This window comes from Eleutherodactylus coqui, chromosome 10, assembly GCF_035609145.1.
Source record: "Eleutherodactylus coqui strain aEleCoq1 chromosome 10, aEleCoq1.hap1, whole genome shotgun sequence".
In the NCBI taxonomy this organism is placed as follows: Eukaryota; Metazoa; Chordata; class Amphibia; order Anura; family Eleutherodactylidae; genus Eleutherodactylus; species Eleutherodactylus coqui.
The window spans coordinates 37,022,437-37,042,164 of record NC_089846.1 but is presented as its reverse complement, the minus strand read 5'-3'; the positions used below and the strand labels follow the sequence as shown (position 1 = coordinate 37,042,164).

General features: G+C 44.4%; 1 protein-coding gene across 2 annotated transcripts in view; it reads left to right on the top strand.

Moving 5' to 3' along the window:
• Positions 1-13,522, top strand: part of LOC136580338 (keratin, type I cytoskeletal 18-like) — a 28,228-nt gene extending 14,706 nt beyond the window's left edge. For both annotated transcript variants that reach the window (XM_066580820.1, XM_066580821.1), the window contains exons 5-9: positions 491-655; positions 789-914; positions 3,444-3,661; positions 7,486-7,514; positions 11,373-13,522. In XM_066580820.1, coding sequence (XP_066436917.1) covers positions 491-655; positions 789-914; positions 3,444-3,661; positions 7,486-7,514; positions 11,373-11,494 — 660 coding nt within the window. In that variant the 3' untranslated portion in view covers positions 11,495-13,522. The remainder of the gene's footprint in view (positions 1-490; positions 656-788; positions 915-3,443; positions 3,662-7,485; positions 7,515-11,372) is intronic.
• The last annotated feature ends 6,206 nt before the right edge of the window (positions 13,523-19,728 follow it).

Sequence of the window (19,728 nt, the reverse complement as noted above, 5' to 3'; positions counted from 1 at the left end):
GGGGAGGAACAGAGGGGAGATCTCCCTCCCGCTTCCCCCTGCTGACTGCCCCAACTCACCGCTCCCCTGCCGCCGGCACCTGAACCTTTTCTCTCGAGCTGGCAGGTACTCGCTAAGGGCAATGCTCGCTTGAGTAATTGTTCTTAGCGAGTATGCTCGCTCATCTCTACTTAAATATCATTTACATATGGCATGGGAAAAGTTTGCAATCAATTTTAGAAGGTTTCGGGTAGTGTTTTAGAAAACTCTAAAAAGGGTTGTCCCTATCCTCAGGATAGGTTCACAACAGCGCTAAATGGACCCCGTTAACTAAAATGGGGTCCATTTGGTTTTCGTTCAATTAACCGGCTTTTAGATGGGGAGAAAAAAGCATTTTCTGTTCCAGGATTTTGATGCGGTTCTGCGGCGGAACCTTCAACCGGATGTTTCAACGCAGATGTGAAACCGGCCTTACTTACGCTTGTGACCTGACATACATTTTGCAATGCAGGATCTTGCTGCTCTCAGAGAGAAACTAGATGGAGGAAAAGTTGAAGTTGCTGTTGATGCGGTTCAAGGGCCGGACCTCACGTCCATCTTGTCTGGAGTTCGTACGCAGTACGAGAGCATAATAAAGAAAAATAAAGAGGAGGCAGATGCTCTATTCCAAACTCAGGTATAATGTATATCCTTCAACATTTATATATGGTGCCAGAATAGACGGCATCTCATCAATGCGGTTGGCTGACAAGGTCATGTGTCCAGTACAACACATTATGCGGGATGTAATAGTGTCCTTTGTTTTATAGTATAAAGCTGTAACCCTGCAACTCGCAAAGGATGATGAAGACATTCGGAGGGCACAAAATGACGTACGAGAGAAGAGAACCATCTTACAAGGACTGCAGCTGGAACTGGAGACTTCAGGAAACCAGGTGATTAGCAGGGGTTTATATACCAGCATGCATTGCACATCCTAGCTGTTGAAGTTTATTTAAAGGGATTATCCAACTTGTAAAATTGATGGGTTCTCCTCAGTATAGGCCATCGATATGTGCTTAGTAGGGGTCCACCGCTCAGGATCCTTATCGATCAGCCAACTAAAGGGCTATTAATTTCAATTGGACAAGCCTGTTGCTAACAACCATGCAACATTCTGTAATACAGGCATAATTGTGCTCAGATGTTAAATAGAAGAAGCTCTGGCATTCGTATCTCTCACATCAAATCAGCTGGGATCACGAATAGTGGACCCCCACCGATCAGATACTGATGGCCTATACTGAGGATAAGCCATCAGTTTTTCCAAGGTTGGACAATCCTTTTAAATCTAAAGAGAACCTGTCATCATCAATATAAACACCATAAACTAAGTTATAGTACTTATCGTTTCATACTCATCTGGTACCCAGTTCCTGCGGTGTACCCGGCAAAGTCGGCGCACACAAAGCCAGCTTGACTCTTTACAGAGGGCTACATGCAGCCTTCGGGTGCATTCACACGAACGTATATCGGCTCGGTTTTCACGCCGAGCCGATATACGTTGTCCTCGGGTGCAGGGGGGGAGGATGGAAGAGCCATGGCCAGGAACTGTGCTCCCGCCCCCTCTCTGCCTCCTCTCCGCCCCTCTGCACTATTTGCAATGAGAGGAGGCAGGACGGGGACGGGGCTAAGGTCCGTTAATTAGCCCCGCCCCCGTCCCGCCTCTCCCCATTGCAAATAGTGCAGAGGGGCGGAGAGGAGGCAGAGAGGGGGCGGGAGCACAGTCCCTGGCCCTGGCTCTTCCATCCTCCCCCCTCTGCACACGAGGACAACGTATATCGGCTCGGCGTGAAAACCGAGCCGATATACGTTGGTGTGAATGCACCCTTACATAGAGAGACCCCGGACACCTGACATACGTGGGGAGCTGGGAGGGTATAGTGCTGACTTGTCACGGTGGCACTTACCATGCCCCTTCCTGGAGGGACACATGCAGCCAAGGTCAGAATATCACTGCAGGCCACCTCAAACCCCCTAGGACAGAGAATGCCCAGTATACTGGTTAACGGGGATTAATTGTCACTCGTAACGCCACAGTTCCTGCATATGCCGGTATGACCCTCGGCGGATAAGAAATGCAGCCACAGACAGTCTTCGAGTACCACGGGTCTCCGGGAATGGTAAGAGCCTGGTATAAACTTTACTTGAATAATAAGGGAAACAATACAAGGCAGTTCAATAAAAGTCTTCACAGTGCAGGTAGATGAACAGACTTCAGGAATTATTAACTTACAGTAACTCCACACGGTTCTTCTAGACTTAAAGATGCACAAGTGTTAACAGAAATTATTGACTTGTAGTACCTGCACCCAGCCTTGGAGACGCGTGGGTGTGACAAATGAATGGTGTACCTCTATGCGGTGATCCAGATTTCAGACAGTCGCGTAGGAAAATCAGAAGAGATAGATAGTACCTCTGCACTGGCCTTGAAGAAACACACTTGAACTCACAGAAGCGCTCTCTCTCCGGGGCTCACTCTCCTTACATCCAGCTCACAAGCAATGCAGGAAATCTCTCCTCCTCTTCCATGCTTCAGCACATGAGGGCTGAAGGTGCCCCCATGTACATGGACCTCCTGAACAGCAACACTCCGGAAGACATGGACCCTTTTCCGCTCCCAATCACTCACTTTTATAAACTCTCACATCACATGACAGGACATAACTTGCTATATTTACATGCAGCCTTTGGATTTTATTAAAGGTTAACCTCTCAAGCACTAAAGCTGTGCAAACACATACTGGAAATGACAAGACAGCTTTGCACAGTGCATCATCATAAGACATACATGTATGACATTTATGGAGGAGACCAGTATGATGTACTGGGTCACTACATATATGTGTGTACCCCCATAGAGATGAATGGGAATGTACTCGTACAGCCGTCTGTAAAGAGTCACCACTCTGGCTGTGCACGCACTGACTTTGCTTGGTGATACCACAATAACGGGGTACCGGGTGAGTATGAGACACAGCTCTTTGGACTCCTGGCCGTCACCTAAACTGTAGGTGTAGGAGCTCCATCATTGAAGGATGGCACACTACATCTGCAGCTGCCAATAACTTTGAATAGCGGCCACGCTATGCAATTAGTATAGCCATGTCTAGTTGCGGCTCAGTGTGACTCATTAACTCAGTATGAGCACCATAACTTTGTTTATGCTGCTTATAGTTGATGACAGGTTCCCTTTTAAGCTACTCATCAATTTGTCACATAAGCAGATTTGTCACACAGCAAGATTTGAAGTCCCCTCAGAGCACCATAAACATCAATCTATGACCTTGGTGACCTCTATAATTTAGTAGGGGGATATTATCAAGTATATAATTTATAATGCATCGCTGTATATTCACCAACGTTTTTTGGTGACTTCTCCGATAAAGGGCAATGAAGGATACAAAGACTTAATTGTATTACAGGCGAATGCACTAAGGGGAGAACTTGATGAAACTGAGCTGCGGTACAAGAAAGAAGTGGGCAGATTGCAGGGCGATATAACTGTAGTAGAGCAGGAGTTATCGGAGATCCTAAAGACCATACAGAACAACAAACTGGATTATGAGGCACTGTGGAGAATTAAGGAGACTCTGGAAACTGAAATCGCTGAGTACCGACGTTTACTGGAAGGAGAACCTGAGTAAGTGTTTGGTGGTGATTAATGACCTCTTGAGAATGTGACAAGGCCATGTAATATGTAGCCGCTCTCTGTAAACACATTCCTTATCTGTCCTTGGTATATGGGAGGTTTACGTTGATATTCATAGGTGGGTGAAATGTTCTACATTAATTCTTTCTAGCAGGGTGGATATATTTCACAGTGCTGATTCTATTGTGACTACTCATAATTAGGGATGAGCGAGTATACTCGCTAAGGCACTACTCGCTCGAGTAATGTGCCTTAGCCGAGTATCTCCCTGCTCGTCCCTAAAGATTCGGGGGCCGGCGCGGTGCGGGGAGAGCTGGGAGGAACGGAGGGGAGATCTCTCTCTCCCGCCCGCTCTCCCCTGCTCCCCGCCGCAACTCACCTGTCAGCTGCGGCGGCCCCTGAATCTTTAGGGACGAGCAGGGAGATACTCGGCTAAGGCACATTACTCGAGCGAGTAGTGCCTTAGCGAGTATACTCGCTCATCCCTACTCATAATCAATATCGGAATGTTTGCTTCCACACTACACAACTATTCAATTAGTAGACAAGTATTACAGTATTTTCTGTGTGAAGTGGTCCTGGTACCTGGTTTGAGGTGATCTGGAACAGTGTTGGTAGCATGGAGGTTCCACGCATGGAGGGTCCCGGAAGCCAACGTGTATGCCTTCAGTAATGAAACGTAAAATGTAAACAGATAAACAGTTAAAGTCTCGTTCCGGGGTGACTCACCCTGTTGCAGTCGGATATTAGAGGATCCGTGTTAGGGGTCTTACGTTAAATGTTCAGTAGCGGTATATCAGGTTTCTCAAAATCCTTACCCAATAACTGGTAACTTCCATGTTAGTCCTCTTTTGCCTATCTAAAGGGTTTCTTAAAAGTCCTTACCAGGTCACCAGTAATGTAGTCTCTGGCAGCTCTGTATCACATCATCGTTGTTGGACAGAAGGGAGGGGGAAAATGAGGAGATAGAAGTCTCTCAAATGCTTGTAATCAGCTCAACCTTTCTCCAAAAGAAATGTCCCTCTCATTGAGAAGCTCACACCTGTAGGGCTAATCCTGCACACTGGAGCTTCTCTCACACCAGGGAGTATCCCTTGCTCCTCATTCCATAGTATGGAAGTGCAGACTCAGGGGAGTATCCCCAGCTTCTCACACTGCACCATAGCTGCACAGACACAGAGGAGCATCCCCAGATTCTCACACTGCAGCATAGCTGCACAGACTCAGAGGAGTGTCCCTAGCTTCTCACACTGCAGCATAGCTGCACAGACACAGAAGAGCATCCCCAGCTTCTCACACTGCAGCATAGCTGCACAGACACAGAGGAGTATCCCCAGCTTCTCACACTGCAGTATAGCTGCACAGACATAGAGGAGCTTCCCCAGCTTCTCACACTGCAGCATAGCTGCACAGACATAGGGGGGCTCCCCCAGCTTCTCACACCGCTCATAACTGCACTGACTAACAACATTTCTGTCTCTTCTTACTGCTCAACTTTATTCCCCCCCCCCCTTTTTAAAGTCACAGTAATATACAAAATAACTGACACAGCAGAACCTCAAATGAACAATAAAATAGTCAGCAACAACCATACTCCCCTTCCATCTGCCTCAGACCCACACCTGGGTCCTCCTGACTTATCTTACTGTTGCTGCTACATGACTAACAGAACCCAAGAAAGCCTTTTACTTTTAGGAGTTTCCCTGCTCAGACCTCCAGTGATGAGCTGTAATCTGTGGGTGAACTGGGCAGAAAGTATTCAACCCTCATTGAGTCCCACCGCACAGTAAAGGAAACATTATACAGTGTCCATTGAAACCAATAGGTGTACTGTGTTATGCATGGATGTGGTGATCACTTAAATCACATCTCTTATATTTTAGTTTTCCTTTGCATTGTTCAATTCAGATGAGTCTTAGGCCTCATGTCCATGGGGAAATTAAGAATTAAAATCCGGAGTGTTTTTCCCACACGTGGATCCGTGCCCCATAGGGATGCATTAGACACCCGCAGGTAGTTAAATACCTGCGGATGTCATTTTCCCCTGCAGGCGCGGGTCCCGCGTGCAGGAAAAAATCCGGACATGCTCCATTTTAGTGTGGGTCTCCCGCGAGGACGGCTCCCGCAGGCTTCTATTGAGGCCTATGGACGCACATCTGCCTGCCAAGAAAGAAGATCCGGCCGCGAAGAAGGGAAGACCCACACCGTCCGCAGCAGGTGAGTTTATTCTTATTTTCAGCGCTCATGTCCGCGGGGCAGGAGGGAGCCGCTAAGGATTCTCCATGGAGAATCCGTAGCGGGCCTGATTTTCCCCGTGGACATGAGGCCTTAGGGGTTTACCTATCTCTGAATTAGTCCATGGAGTGGAGCATGTAGACTTATTCATTCAGGGCTTTGACCAATCATTTTCAGTACTGCTCAACTTTCTCCTGGTTCTCCTCCTACCTCTCTGACCGATCTTTCAGTGTCTCCTTTGCTGGCTCTATCTTCTTTCCACTTCCTCTTGTACCCAGGGCTCGGTCCTTGGTCCCCTTCTCTTCTCTATCTATGTAGCCCAAAAAGAACAAACCATCCACAAATTCGGCCTCCAATACCATCTCTACGCTGACAACACCCAACTATACACCTCTTCCCGTGAGATCTCTGAACCATTCCTCCAAAATATCACTGTCTGCTGTCTCTAATACTATGTCCTCCCTTTTTCTCAAACTTAACCTCTCTAAAAAAAACTGACCTTCTCTTCTTTCCGCCTTTGAACCGACCTCCCCTAAACATCTCCATTCCAGTGTCTGGCACCATCATAACCCCCAGACAGCATGCCCGCTGATTTGGGGGGGGGGGGGGTCACACTGGACTCTGACCTCTCTTTTACCCCCACCCCCACCCCAACCCCACATCCAATCCCTGGCCCAAACATGCCACATGCACCTCAGAAATATTGCTAAAATACGTCCATTCCTCACCATGGACACGCTAAAGACACTAGTGGTCGCCCCTCATCCACTCCCGACTACTGCAACTCCCTATTCATCGGCCTCCCCCGCACCAGACTCTCTCCACTCAAATCCATGCAGCAGCTAGGCTCATTTTTCTATGCGTTACTCAGACGCCTCTGCACTATGCCAGTCACTGTATTGGCTGCCCATCCACTGTAGAACTAAATTTAAACTCCTCAACCTCACTCACAAAGCTCTGCATGGCGACGCGCCACCATACATCGCCTCCCTCCTATCCATACACCACCCAGCCCGCTCACTCCGATCCGCTAACACACTCAGACTAAACACCCCCCTAATATAAACCTCACATGCTCGCATACAGGACTTCACCAATCCTCTGGAACGCTCTACCCTAAGGCATACGGACAATTCCCGATGCACGAAATTTCAGATGCGCCTTAAAAACTCCCCTCTTCAGAGAGGCATACCAAATCTCCTGCCTTCCCCTATGGCTCCCAAGACCTTCCACCCTGCCTATCACTAACGACCTCTACCCCTGCACCTTCTTACTGCCCCACCCGGTTTGCTTTCTAATAACTGATTTCCACATGATATCCCCTACTGCCTGTGTTCCCCATGCCTCGCCCCCCCCCCCCATGTACCTCCTGTACCACCCCTCCCCATTTGTTTCAAACTGATTGTACCTCACATTGTAATTGTTGTACTGATTGCATTTCTCCCATGCTTGAAAGCGCTGCAGAATAAGTTGGCGCAAGACAAAACTTCTGGTCATAAACTTACAGTTTTTGGAGTCAGTAATCTTTTTTTTTTATATTATTTAGTTTGTAAAAAAAAGTTTTTTTGTTTACTTTTCAGAGAGAAAATCATTATACCTACACCAAGACGTAAGTGCACAACATATGAAGATGGTATCGGATCAGAGTGCCACTCCATAGATTGAATGATTTGGCTATGATCAGGCGTATGTTCGGATATTAGAAAGTTGGCCTGCAAACCATAACCATACATAGATACTTGTGGAATAATCTTGTAAAAGGGGTTTCCACCATTGGGTCCAGTTCTCAGCACACCCAACAAATAGTTGATTTTGCAGAGGGATGCGCAGTCAACCAGAGGCCGCTGCACGGGAAGAGTAGTGTTACATGCCAGCTATTCAGATAACGAAAAGGATGTGAAAAGAACTGGTATGGAGGCGCAACACTCTAAGCTACTAGAAGATGTAGATCAAAGTCCAATGTGTGATGGTGAAAGCACTTCTTTTTTATTATTTTTTCAGAAATTAAAAACCAGCAATGGAATATGCGTTTCGGGGAAGAACCCCTTCGTCAGTTCGGCTGGATAGGACAACAGGATGCCTAGGGGTGACACGATTCCAAAGATGTATAGGATGTGTCGGAGGTCCTGTGTGCAGGAGGACAGGGGAGAAAAAAGTGCTTTAACTCCCCTGTCCTCCTGCACACAGGACCTCCGACACATCCTATACATCTTTGGAATCGTGTCACCCCTAGGCATCCTGTTGTCCTATCCAGCCGAACTGACGAAGGGGTTCTTCTCCGAAACGCGTATTCCATTGCTGGTTTTTAATTTCTGAAAAAATAATAAAAAAAGAAGTGCTTTCACCATCACACATTGGACTTTGATCTACATCTTCTAGTAGCTTAGAGTGTTGCGCCTCCATACCAGTTCTTTTCACATCCTTTTCGCTACACTTACGCCCACACTGGTGGAGCGTCATCTGGTTGGCAGCACCTCCACCATTCAAAATACTCAATCATTGAAAACTCTGTGTACTCCATAAATATTCCACTACCCTCACTGGGTCTTGCTCCACCCTCCTTTTTCATTTCTTTTACTCACAGCTATTCAGATAAGTCAATTTTTCATTGCCCGAAATGTAAAATTCTTATCTAATTGTTTTTAAGGTGGACCTTCACTTTTGAAAACATGAAGTTTTCATTGGTGGGAGTTTGTGGTCTGGGACACCCACCACTAGAATGTGCATTACAGTCTCAATAAAGCCTATTAATACGAGTACATCATCAATATAGGTTGGCGATTTTCAAAAAGTGCTGAGATCATATACGCCTTCATTCTAGCAAACAGTTACCAAATTCACCACCTGCCGCCGACTTCCAACCCCTCTCTATGGCATGTCAACAATTAAAAAAAAAAACAAAATCAGTAGACTTTGCAGTTGTAGCAAAAACACATTACAAGTTGTATTTTTCAATGGTACTATTTAACATACCATATAATGTACTGGAAAAATAAAATTCTTAGTGGAGTGAAATGGAAAATAAACGCAATATCGTCATCTATAGAGGGATCATGTTTCTACGGCGTACACGTATACCAAATTTTTAGTTTTTTTTTTCTGTAATACTTCAAAAAAATTAAATATTTTAATTAAAAAATTATTTTCTGCCGCCATCTTCTGACAACTATAACAGTTTTAAATTATTATTTTCTATTAGCACCATTTTGGAATACCTTTTGATTGCTTTTTATTCCATTTTTTCTTGGAGATGAAGTGACCAAATAGTGGCGAGGGGCGGAGAGGGAGCGGGCGCTCAGTGCACTGCTCCTGACCCGCCTCCTCCCCCTGCAGAGAGGGACAGCGTATATCGGCCGGGCGTGAAAACCCGGCCAATATACGCATGTCAGAATAAGCCCTAAGGGCTCCTGCACACTTGTGTTTTTCTTGTGAGTTTTTTTCATGCGATATCGTTGCGTTTTTTTTACGCGATTGTCAATGGGACTTTCTAATGTTAAAAACACATTGCAAATTGGTGCTTTGCAATTTTTGTGCGATACGTTTTTAGCATTAGAAAGCCCCATTGACAATCGCATGAAAAAAAACGCGATATTGCGTTAAAAAACACGCAAGAAAAACGCAAGTGTGCAGGAGCCCTTATACTGCAATATCACCTAAATAATTTAAAGGGCCCCCGGCTACTATGGCAACTGAACAGCTCCCCAAGATCTCATCGTAGGGAGGCCGTGCAGGTCCCCCAAACTCTGATCAGGGCATTTAAATGTCACTGTCAGAATTTACAGCGGGACCTAAAGAGTTAACAACAACCATGATCAGTGCGAGAGCTGATCGCGGCTGTTGCAGGCAAGTGTTGGCTATCAAAAACAGCCAACACCTGCATTGTATTGAGCGAGATCAACCTCTGATCCCGTTCCATACAAACCCCGAACCTCCATGACGTAACTGTATGTTATGGAGCGTTAAGGGGTTAATTAAAAAAGTGTCTAATCTCGCCACCCATTTCTTAGAATGAAGCCACCCTAGAGATTAGCTGATTGGCGTGCATCCAACTTCTTTAAAGGGGTTGTCCCACTTTAAAATATTTTGTAGTGCACGCTGATAGCAGCTGTTAACCGTTTAAGTGTCCTGATCAGTGTTTGGGGGTTCTGAACACCCCCCTTTCATTGCCATGACAGCCTAGGGCCATCTGAAGCCTCCCAGAGCTGCCATGATTGGTTGCCTATTAAGTTAAGACATGCCCCTGGCTTGATAGACTGCCTGTCAGAGTGTGGTATAATGCAGTACTTTGGTATTGCATTATAGTGCATGAGTGATCAAACAATCACAAGTTCATGAGGACTAAAAAGGAGTCCAAAAAAGTTTTACGTATTAATTAGAAAAATAAAAAGGTAGTAAAAGTTTTAAAGAACTCGTTTACCATATATTTATAATTTTAAAAAATCCAAACAAAAAAGTCCAATTTATCAAAGCATTATTTAACCCACACGGTGAATGTCGTCTGAAAATACTAGTGCTAGAATTGCACTTTTTTGGTCACTCCGTCTTCCAAGAAAAAATTTAACAAAAAGCAATCCAAAAATTAAATGAAGTCCAAAAAATTGTACAAATATAAGCTAAAGGCTGTCCTGCAAAAAAATAAAAATAAACCCTTGTACAACTACGTTGACCAAAAAATAAAGTTATGGCTGTCAGAAGATGTCGGCAGAAAATAATCTAATTTCCAAAGATATTTTATTTTTTTGAAAACAATACAGCAAAAAGATACCTATATAAATTTGGTACAGTTGTAATCGCACCGACCCATAGAATAAAGTTATCAGGTCACTTTTGTTGCAGTGTGTATGCTGTACAAACAAAACCCTCCCCCTAAACATGGCGGAATTGCTGTTTTTTTTTACATTTCCCTCCACTTAGAAATTGTTAAAAGTTTTTCAGTACATTACATGGTACATTAAATAGTAACATTGAAAAATACAACTCATCCCTCAAAAAACAAGCCCTCATACTACTACGTTGATGCATACATAAAAGATTTATGATTTTTTTTTTTAAGTGGGGAGGAAAAACCAAAAATGAAAAAAAATAGGAAAAAAAAAGACTGCATCATTAAGGGGTTAATATATTATCTTACAAATCGAGATGAGCGAGTATACTCGCTAAGGGCAATTGCTCGTTTACCTGCCTGCTCGGGAGCAAAGATTCGGCTGCCAGCGGCAGGCGGGGAGCGGTGGGGAGGAATGTAGGGGAGATCTCTCTCCCTCTCTCCCCCCCGCTCATGGCCGCAACTCACCTGTCACCCACGCCGGCACCCGAACCTTTTCTTCCGGGCGGGGAGATACTCGCTAAGGACAATGCTCGATCGAGTAATTGTCCTTAGCGAGTATGCTCGCTCATCTCTACTTACAAACATTCATTGAAGTTCAGTTACTGCTTCCATGTTTTTCTAAGCTCGAATCTCTTTTTACAGAACCAGATATCAGAACCAAAAAGATAATAAAAACAGTTACACAGACCTTTGTGGATGGGAAGATAGTTGGTGAATCGAGCGAGGTGGAGGAATTTGAGCACGCCGAGAAGGAGAACAAGTGAACCTGGTCCCCAGCTGCTTCCTCCAGATAGAAGTACACTACCATCATCATCGAAGCCAAGCAATGTAGAGTGCAATAGACACTCTATTGGTTTATTTTCTTGCCCAATCAACTAATTGCCCTCCCACAGAGTAGTACAAGAAGTAGTTTTTTTCAGCACACTTGTTATAACAACCTTTCGGGCAGCTTGTCATTCCTGCTCTCCGAAAGGTTCATTGTTGTCAATGCCATAATGATGCAGTTCCTGTAAAATGACATTAGTTGATGGGAGATACTTTGACTTCAGTGCACTATATGGATAGGCTGGAGTGAGTAATGTTTGCAATGCTAATCCAGACGTAGGACTAGTATTTCCAAAAATGTCATGGATCAATTTCCATGGCGACGTTTCGACAGCCAACGCTGTCTTTTTCAAGCTTGACAAAGACAGCGTTGGCTGTCGAAACGTCGCCATGCTATTACGCCTACTGGACTGTTTGACATTTCTTTGAGAATGTGATCTAATGTAAAGCTCTGGAAATTCTCTGTAAAGCCTGCTTTCACATCTGCTCTGGAACGCCCGTTTGGAGGTTCTATGGCAGATCCGCCGCAAAATACCGGAAGTAAAAATCCTGCATGCAGGACTTTTCCATTCGGTAAAATGACGGTCAGCTGAATGGAAACTGCACAGACCCCATAATAGTCAATGATGTCCGTCCGGCGCTGTTTGGTTCCGTCATAAGTTGGATTCATCCTGCCTTCCGTAACAGAAAACAGAACCCGACATGGATGTGAAAGTAGCCCAACTGCAGCACATGACACATAGAACAAACACGTATGACATGACTTCTGCATGGGAGAGAATCTACAGAATATGATCATGGATCTGAATGTCTAAAACGGAAGAGCGTTTGTGCATCGTACGATTAACAGCGGGGAATGCAATTTTTGGTGACTGAGATGTTAGAACATTTGAAGGTATTTTGGGGTAATAGATTCTGAAATGACATTAGTTTTTCACCATTGGGTCTGCTTAGCAAAATATGCCGTATGTGCATTTAAATGTATTCATGTACACATATTGCATTATACATGTAATGACTGACAATTAAAAGCTGAAGGTACAAAGATAAAATCCCAAAACCCTAAAACACAAATGAGATTTCCTGCGAGGAGATCTTCCTGGATATTCGCGCTGGATGTTTTACCAGTAGTCCGCCATCATATGCGTATCCCATTGTCCGCAGTCTTGTTCCTCTCCGGTTCTTATTTCCTGGTGACATCGTTCACCCTGTTCATTACTTACATCATCAAGAAAATCTGGAAATCCATCCACAATGACTGCAGATCCAGCAATCTGATCCAGAAGTGAGCGTATTCTCCATAAATTCACCAGTTTACAGCCTTCTAGTTCCCAAGGAAATGCTTTACAACCCTACAAGACTACGACCGCGCACGCGTCTCAAAGTTGTCCCCTGATTCTTGGAAACGCTGGTCCTTCAGGAGTTCCCTGGATTTGTGGTCCACTGAACTTACCTGCTTTTAGCTTCTCCATGCGCCTCACAGGAAATTTTCTACATTTGTAGCCGAAACACCTTCCATTTCTCTTCAGTGTCTTTACATATTGTTTCATCAAACCAAGTGTGATGTGCGGTGGTGGCGATATGTACCCTATGTACTAATAGTCAGCAAATGCTGGCGGGAATATAAAGCAAATATAACAAAAACAGACAATAACATCAGGAATATCTCAAAAACAAAAGCTTCTAGAACGGAATGGATGCGATTTTCGGAACCAACGGCACAAAAATATCCACAATAAGGTCTAAAATTCCAGGCAATATGACAATTTGTTTTTAAAATGTATAATTTTAGGTGCATTATGAAAAGCTGACATTTGTTAACACTGAGATTTGGGAGGATAGAACATATAAGCACCCTGTTTGCGCATCTTTCATATCCTGAATTAATAATCAATTAATTTTCCTGCATCTGGGCAACAATTGTTTTAAAAAACTCTAATAAAAACGGTTTCTGCTATTTATCACAAGCCGTGTGGCGTCCTGCTTCAATGATGGACTCAGTTCTGGATTTGTGACTAATGTTTAGCAATAAGAGTGAGATTTGGAACAGCCGTTTCTGCGAAGAACAGACGATGCATCGGGCAAATAGAGTGGTTTCTGCTGCAAGTTCTCAAAATTCTATTAAGATAAATGGGACAGTCATAAAAACTTCTGCAACGTCTGCTGATAATATGGCTGCTCTTTTTTGTGCCAGAATTACAGACACGGCACCTTCACCTCCTGAGCTACATCCGAGACGGAGTTATATTACCCCAGAAGCCTACAGTACTCTAAAGCCCCTGGTTCTGATGTACTGCAGGAGGATCGGGTGTTGCTTTACATCCGTAATACAGGCCCAAAACAAGCACCCATATTCTGGCCATTTGAAAGCGGCCTATGAGTGATCTCATCAGTTTCCTGCTGCCTACTATAGCGTTATAGGTGATCTATTTAGTCTTTCTTGTACTGCGGGGGCTTTAGTTCACTTCTGGATTACGAGGCACCTCACTCACTAACATTGCAGCTCTGGCCAGACTTCTCATAAAAAGGACTGACCAGCATTGATATTGGGGCTCTTCGTACCTTGGCCTCTCGGATAGGCGCTAGCCCATCCTAGACTTAACTTGCGATAATTCGTCTTATACAGAGCTTAGAGCACTCTGTAATTCACAAACCATTTTCTCCCATCTTTCCGCTCCTCCAGCAGCTTCATGGCCCTCCATGGTTTGTGACCGTACAGCATATGGTCCTTAGTTTTCATCCTGGCTCTGGGCAATAGCTTCAGTAAGCAATCGGTGGAAAGTCAGCGAAGGATCAACCAGGAATCGCTCACATAGAATCTGGCAAACGGCACACTGCATAATCCAGGGATAAACTGATCTCTCAAGATTGGGTCCATTGGGCCCATGATGTTAATTCTGCCTTGGTTTTTGTATGCTGGCTAGGATTTCTTGAAGACCGTTGGAATATTACTGTATATACTCTTCTTCTCTCAGTCTCTCTTAAGGTCTTCTTCACAGGACCGTGTTGTTACAGCATATTCTGTGCAGTATTTACACGCAGAATACACAGTTCCAATCTGCCGTTGTTTCCCATTCTGGCAATCACACATATTGCGTGAAATACGCAAGCCATAAAGATCTATCTTTGCGTGCATTACATGCGCATACACGCCAAGACGGTGCACGACAATGTCATTGTAGACTTGCCGCGTGACTGTCGCATGCAGGCGGCACGCAGGAAATTATGCTCGCGTGCAGCCGCCTAAGGCTCAGTACCACTGCAATTGCTCTCCAGTTTGCAACTATGATCTCAAGTCCTCCAGCTCTTCCACCTGACCTCTGCAGCCAATGGAAATTTACATACAGCACTCCATAGAGAAATACACAAACTGCAGTAATGTAGGATGGCCAGTAGAGGTCGCCACTATACCATGCAGATTACATAACTATAGGAATCATAACAGAACTCATTACAGCACAAACAAGAGCCACCAGAGATATAGATTGGTAAACATTATTATTGAATATAACAACTCTACCTTTTCTTGCATTTTCTCCATTCTTTTCATTCTTTTCATTATTATATCCCTTATTTCAAATTGATATATAACACAATGATGTTAGAAAAAATATGTCACCGCGCTACGTGGTACTTGTGTTATATGTGTGGGTACTCTTTATCCTTAGCGATAAGCATAAAGGTGAATAGTGGTATAAGAAAGACACTTACTGGACAGGAGGGGGTGTGTATAGTACAGAAGCCCCCTCCTTGAAGTGCTGACTCCAATCACTGATGAAAGTACACACCGGTGTACAGGGTAAAATCCAAGGTTTATTTTTGATCTACTGATTGTGAAATCAATAAAAGGCAACGCGTTTCGGTGTCAAAGTAACACCTTTCTCAAGCCAATGAAGTAAAGCATATAAAACATACTCACATTTATAATGAAAATGAAAGCTCAGTCAATACATGGGTAGCGCCATATTGTGGGAGGGGTCAGTAGTGACAACGTATGGAGTCATAATGAGGGGAGGAGCCAGCGTCAGAACGCATAAAAATGTGGGAGGGGCTGTATGCCAGAAAAACTGGAAAGAGGGATAGAGGCCCTCAAAATGTGGTCTTACTACCGGCATATCAATTAAAAAGGAAAAAAAAAACAAAAAAAAACTATGGTCCGTGAATGGGGGGCGTGGCCGGCTCTATGCCGCGGTCACGCTGTATTGGCCCCTCGGAGCAGACGCGGCACGCTTATACAGCGTGACCACATCTTATAGCTGGTCCCGTTCCCCTAATAGACACAGCACATCAATACAGCGTGACCGCGTCATATTGATCCCCCTAAGATAATGCGGCACGCAAACATCACGTGACCGCGGCATAGAGCCGGCCACGCCCCCCGCACAGTATACGGCCCGCTCTCATCTACCTCATTACTTATGCCTCCATTCACGGACCATAGTTTTTTGTTGTTTTTTTTTCCTTTTTAATTGATATGCCGGTAGTAAGGCCACATTTTGAGGGCCTCTATCCCTCTTTCCAGTTTTTCTGGCATACAGCCCCTCCCACATTATTATGCGGTCTGACGCTGGCTCCTCCCCTCATTATGACACCATACATTGTCACTACTGACCCCTCCCACAATATGGCGCTACCCATGTATTGACTGAGCTTTCATTTTCATTATAAATGTGAGTATGCTTTATATGCTTTACTTCATTGGCTTAAGAAAGGTGTTACTTTGACACCGAAACGCGTTGCCTTTTATTGATTTCACAATCAGTAGATCAAAAATAAACCTTGGATTTTACCCTGTACACCGGTGTGTACTTTCGTCAGTGATTGGAGTCAGCACTTCAAGGAGGGGGCTTCTGTACTATACACACCCCCTCCTGTCCAGTAAGTGTCTTTCTTATACCACTATTCACCTTTATGCTTATCGCTAAGGATAAAGAGTACTTACACATATTACACAAGTACCACGTAGCGCGGTGACATATTTTTTCTAACATCATTGTGTTATATATTTCTTTGTGAGGGTTACCCTTTGCAAGGGAAACCCTTTTCAATGTCCTGCAGCTCTCCTGATAACATGGGGATCGGGTACTTGTGGAGATACTTCGGAGTTTTTGAAGACCTTGTGGTGCATTCCTATCCTACTCAGTTATTTCAAATTGAGCTTTGTATGTATTCCAGGGGTGCTGAACTTTTTCTGGTCTAAAGGTTACATTGCCATACTAAACCACTTACAGGGGCTGCAAGGGTATTCCCGTGTGAGACATCTATGGTATATCCTAAGGATATGTATAATAAATCGAAGTACATTCCATTTCCAAGATTCCTGTCTTTTGTAATTACTTGTCCTAATATATAGGGGACCCAGACATGGCTACACAGGGCACCCTTAGTACTTGTCCTAATATATAGGGACCCAGACATGGCTATACAGTGCACCCTTAGTACTTGTCCTAATATATAGGGGACCCAGACATGACTACACAGTGCACCCTTAGTACTTGTCCTAATATATAGGGACCCAGACATGGCTATACAGTGCACCCTTAGTACTTGTCCTAATATATAGGGGACCCAGACATGACTACACAGTGCATCCTTAGTATTTGTCCTAATATACAGGGGACCCAGACATGGCTGCACAGGGCACCCTTATTACATGTCCTAATATAAAGGGGACCCAGACATGACTACACAGTGCACCCTTAGTACTTGTCCTAATATATAGGGACCCAGACATGGCTATACAGTGCACCCTTAGTACTTGTCCTAATATATAGGGGACCCAGACATGGCTACACAGTGGACCCTTAGTACTTGTCCTAATATATAGGGGAGCCAGACATGGCTACACAGTGCACCCTTAGTACTTGTCCTAATATATAGGGGAGCCAGACATGGCTACACAGTGCACCCTTAGTACTTGTCCTAATATATAGGGGAGCCAGACATGGCTACACAGGGCACCCTTAGTACTTGTCCTAATATATAGGGGACCCAGACATGGCTACACAGTGCACCCTTAGTACTTGTCCTAATATATAGGGGAGCCAGACATGGCTATACAGTGCACCCTTAGTACTTGTCCTAATATATAGGGGAGCCAGACATGGCTACACAGTGCACCCTTAGTACTTGTCCTAATATATAGGAGACCCAGACATGGCTACACAGTGCACCCTTAGTACTTGTCCTAATATATGTGGGATGCAGACATGGCTACACAGTGCACCCTTAGTACTTGTCCTAATACATAGGAGACCCAGACATGGCTACACAGTGCACCCTTAGTACTTGTCCTAATATATAGGAGACCCAGACATGGCTACACAGTGCACCCTTAGTACTTGTCCTAATATATAGGGGACCCAGACATGGCTACACAGTGCATCCTTAGTCCTTTTCCTAATATATAGGGGAGCCAGACATGGCTACACAGTGCACCCTTAATACTTGTCCCAATATATAGGGGACCCAGACATGGCTACATAGTGCACCCTTAGTACTTGTTCTAATATATAGGGGACCCTGACATGAATACACAATGCACCCTTAGTACTGGTCCTAATATATAGGGACCCAGATGGTGTCACTTGTGTCTACTGAGATCTGTAGTACTACAGGTTCTCTGGAGCTTTCCTGCTCAGGTGTGGAAGATTGTGCTGGCTGGGCTTGTGTGTGTCTATGTCAGTCAATCACTCCAGGTCAGTACACATAAGAGCTGTCTTCCCAGCTGTGGGTGTGGTCAGCTTTCTCTGTTCTCATTCTCTCTCTATCTGTTGTGTAAGCAGGTTCTATGTTTTATGGCTGCAAGAAAGGTTTGTGTTTTGAGTTTTGTTTAGTTGTGTCACTGGACTCCTGGTTAGTGTAGGGACTAGCACTATTGCCGGTAGCCAAAATGTGGCTCGCTAGCTTCCATATTTTATCCGGGACTAGCAGTATTGCCGGTAGCCAAGATGTGGCTCGCTAGCTTCCATATTTTAGCCAAAATGTCAACAAATAACTGGCATTTATAGCATTAATATCTGCTACTAGTGTTTGCGTATTGGCTGCTGTATGGTGTGATTATGGCTCTGTGGATCTTCTTATGCTGTCCAGTTAACCCTGTCGGTGGTGGTATATGTATGCGTCCTAGTCTGGTTGCGTGGGTTCCCATGGGCAGCAAGGGCCCAGATCTGAAGACTGCTGGGCCACCCTTTATTGGGGTGATGTCTTCGCTCAGGTAGGTCTTTGGTCATCTTCCTTTGTAGAAGATAGGGAGAGGTGTTAATTGGTGGTTATTTCACCTGGTGTTCCCTATTCATGGTAACGTTCGTATGGGCCTGGTGCTCACTTGCCCACACGAACATAACATAATGCCTCTCTTTTAAAACTTTGTCATATCCACAAGCAGTTCTGGATTTATATATTTGAAGACTTTAGGCACTGATCATCTTGCACCTTAGACCCCAAGCATCAATTAGACACAAATTTATTAAATACATCAGAGTATTTTGGTGCACTCCTTACAAAATCTAGCGTTCCCTGCAGCCTTCCTCTTGTCCGACGTTGAATATTATCCCCTCCTACAGTGAGAACTTAAATGGGTTAGTCCACCAACAAATATATGAATGCAATTGAAGGCCTAGAATTAAAGAGAGTTTAGTGTAGTGTAGGTCCTCATCTACAAGAGGTCACCTTGATGTGGCAGTTGGCTCACACATTTTCATCAAAATGTACTCTTAGAGCCACACATGTTTTTGTGGGTAGTAAATAGAACAACGTTCTAAACAAAATCACAGTGTAAGCAAGACAGCCCCTTGGTGTGTACGCCTATATAGAAATCGTTATTAAAAGATAATGGGGCTCACCTGGTGCTCAGCACGCTCACCTGCTAATGGATAACAGGGACTCCCTGCTGGCACCTGAAATCCCGGGAACCTTTTAAACAATCCAGTCCTTCAGACCCACAGACGATCCACGGTGCATGGACAGCGTCAAAAATAGGGATGTCCCAGATTTGGGTTTAAAAAAAATGGGGAAAATAGAAATATAGAAATATAGAAAAATCCTTAATGCGCTCGTGCTGAAGTTACAGTGAAACATTGGCAAATGTGACATTGATCATCCAATATAATGAATGAACACAGGGCTACCTCTTCATAAGAGAGTCCTATATTTCTAAGTCCAAAGAATCTGG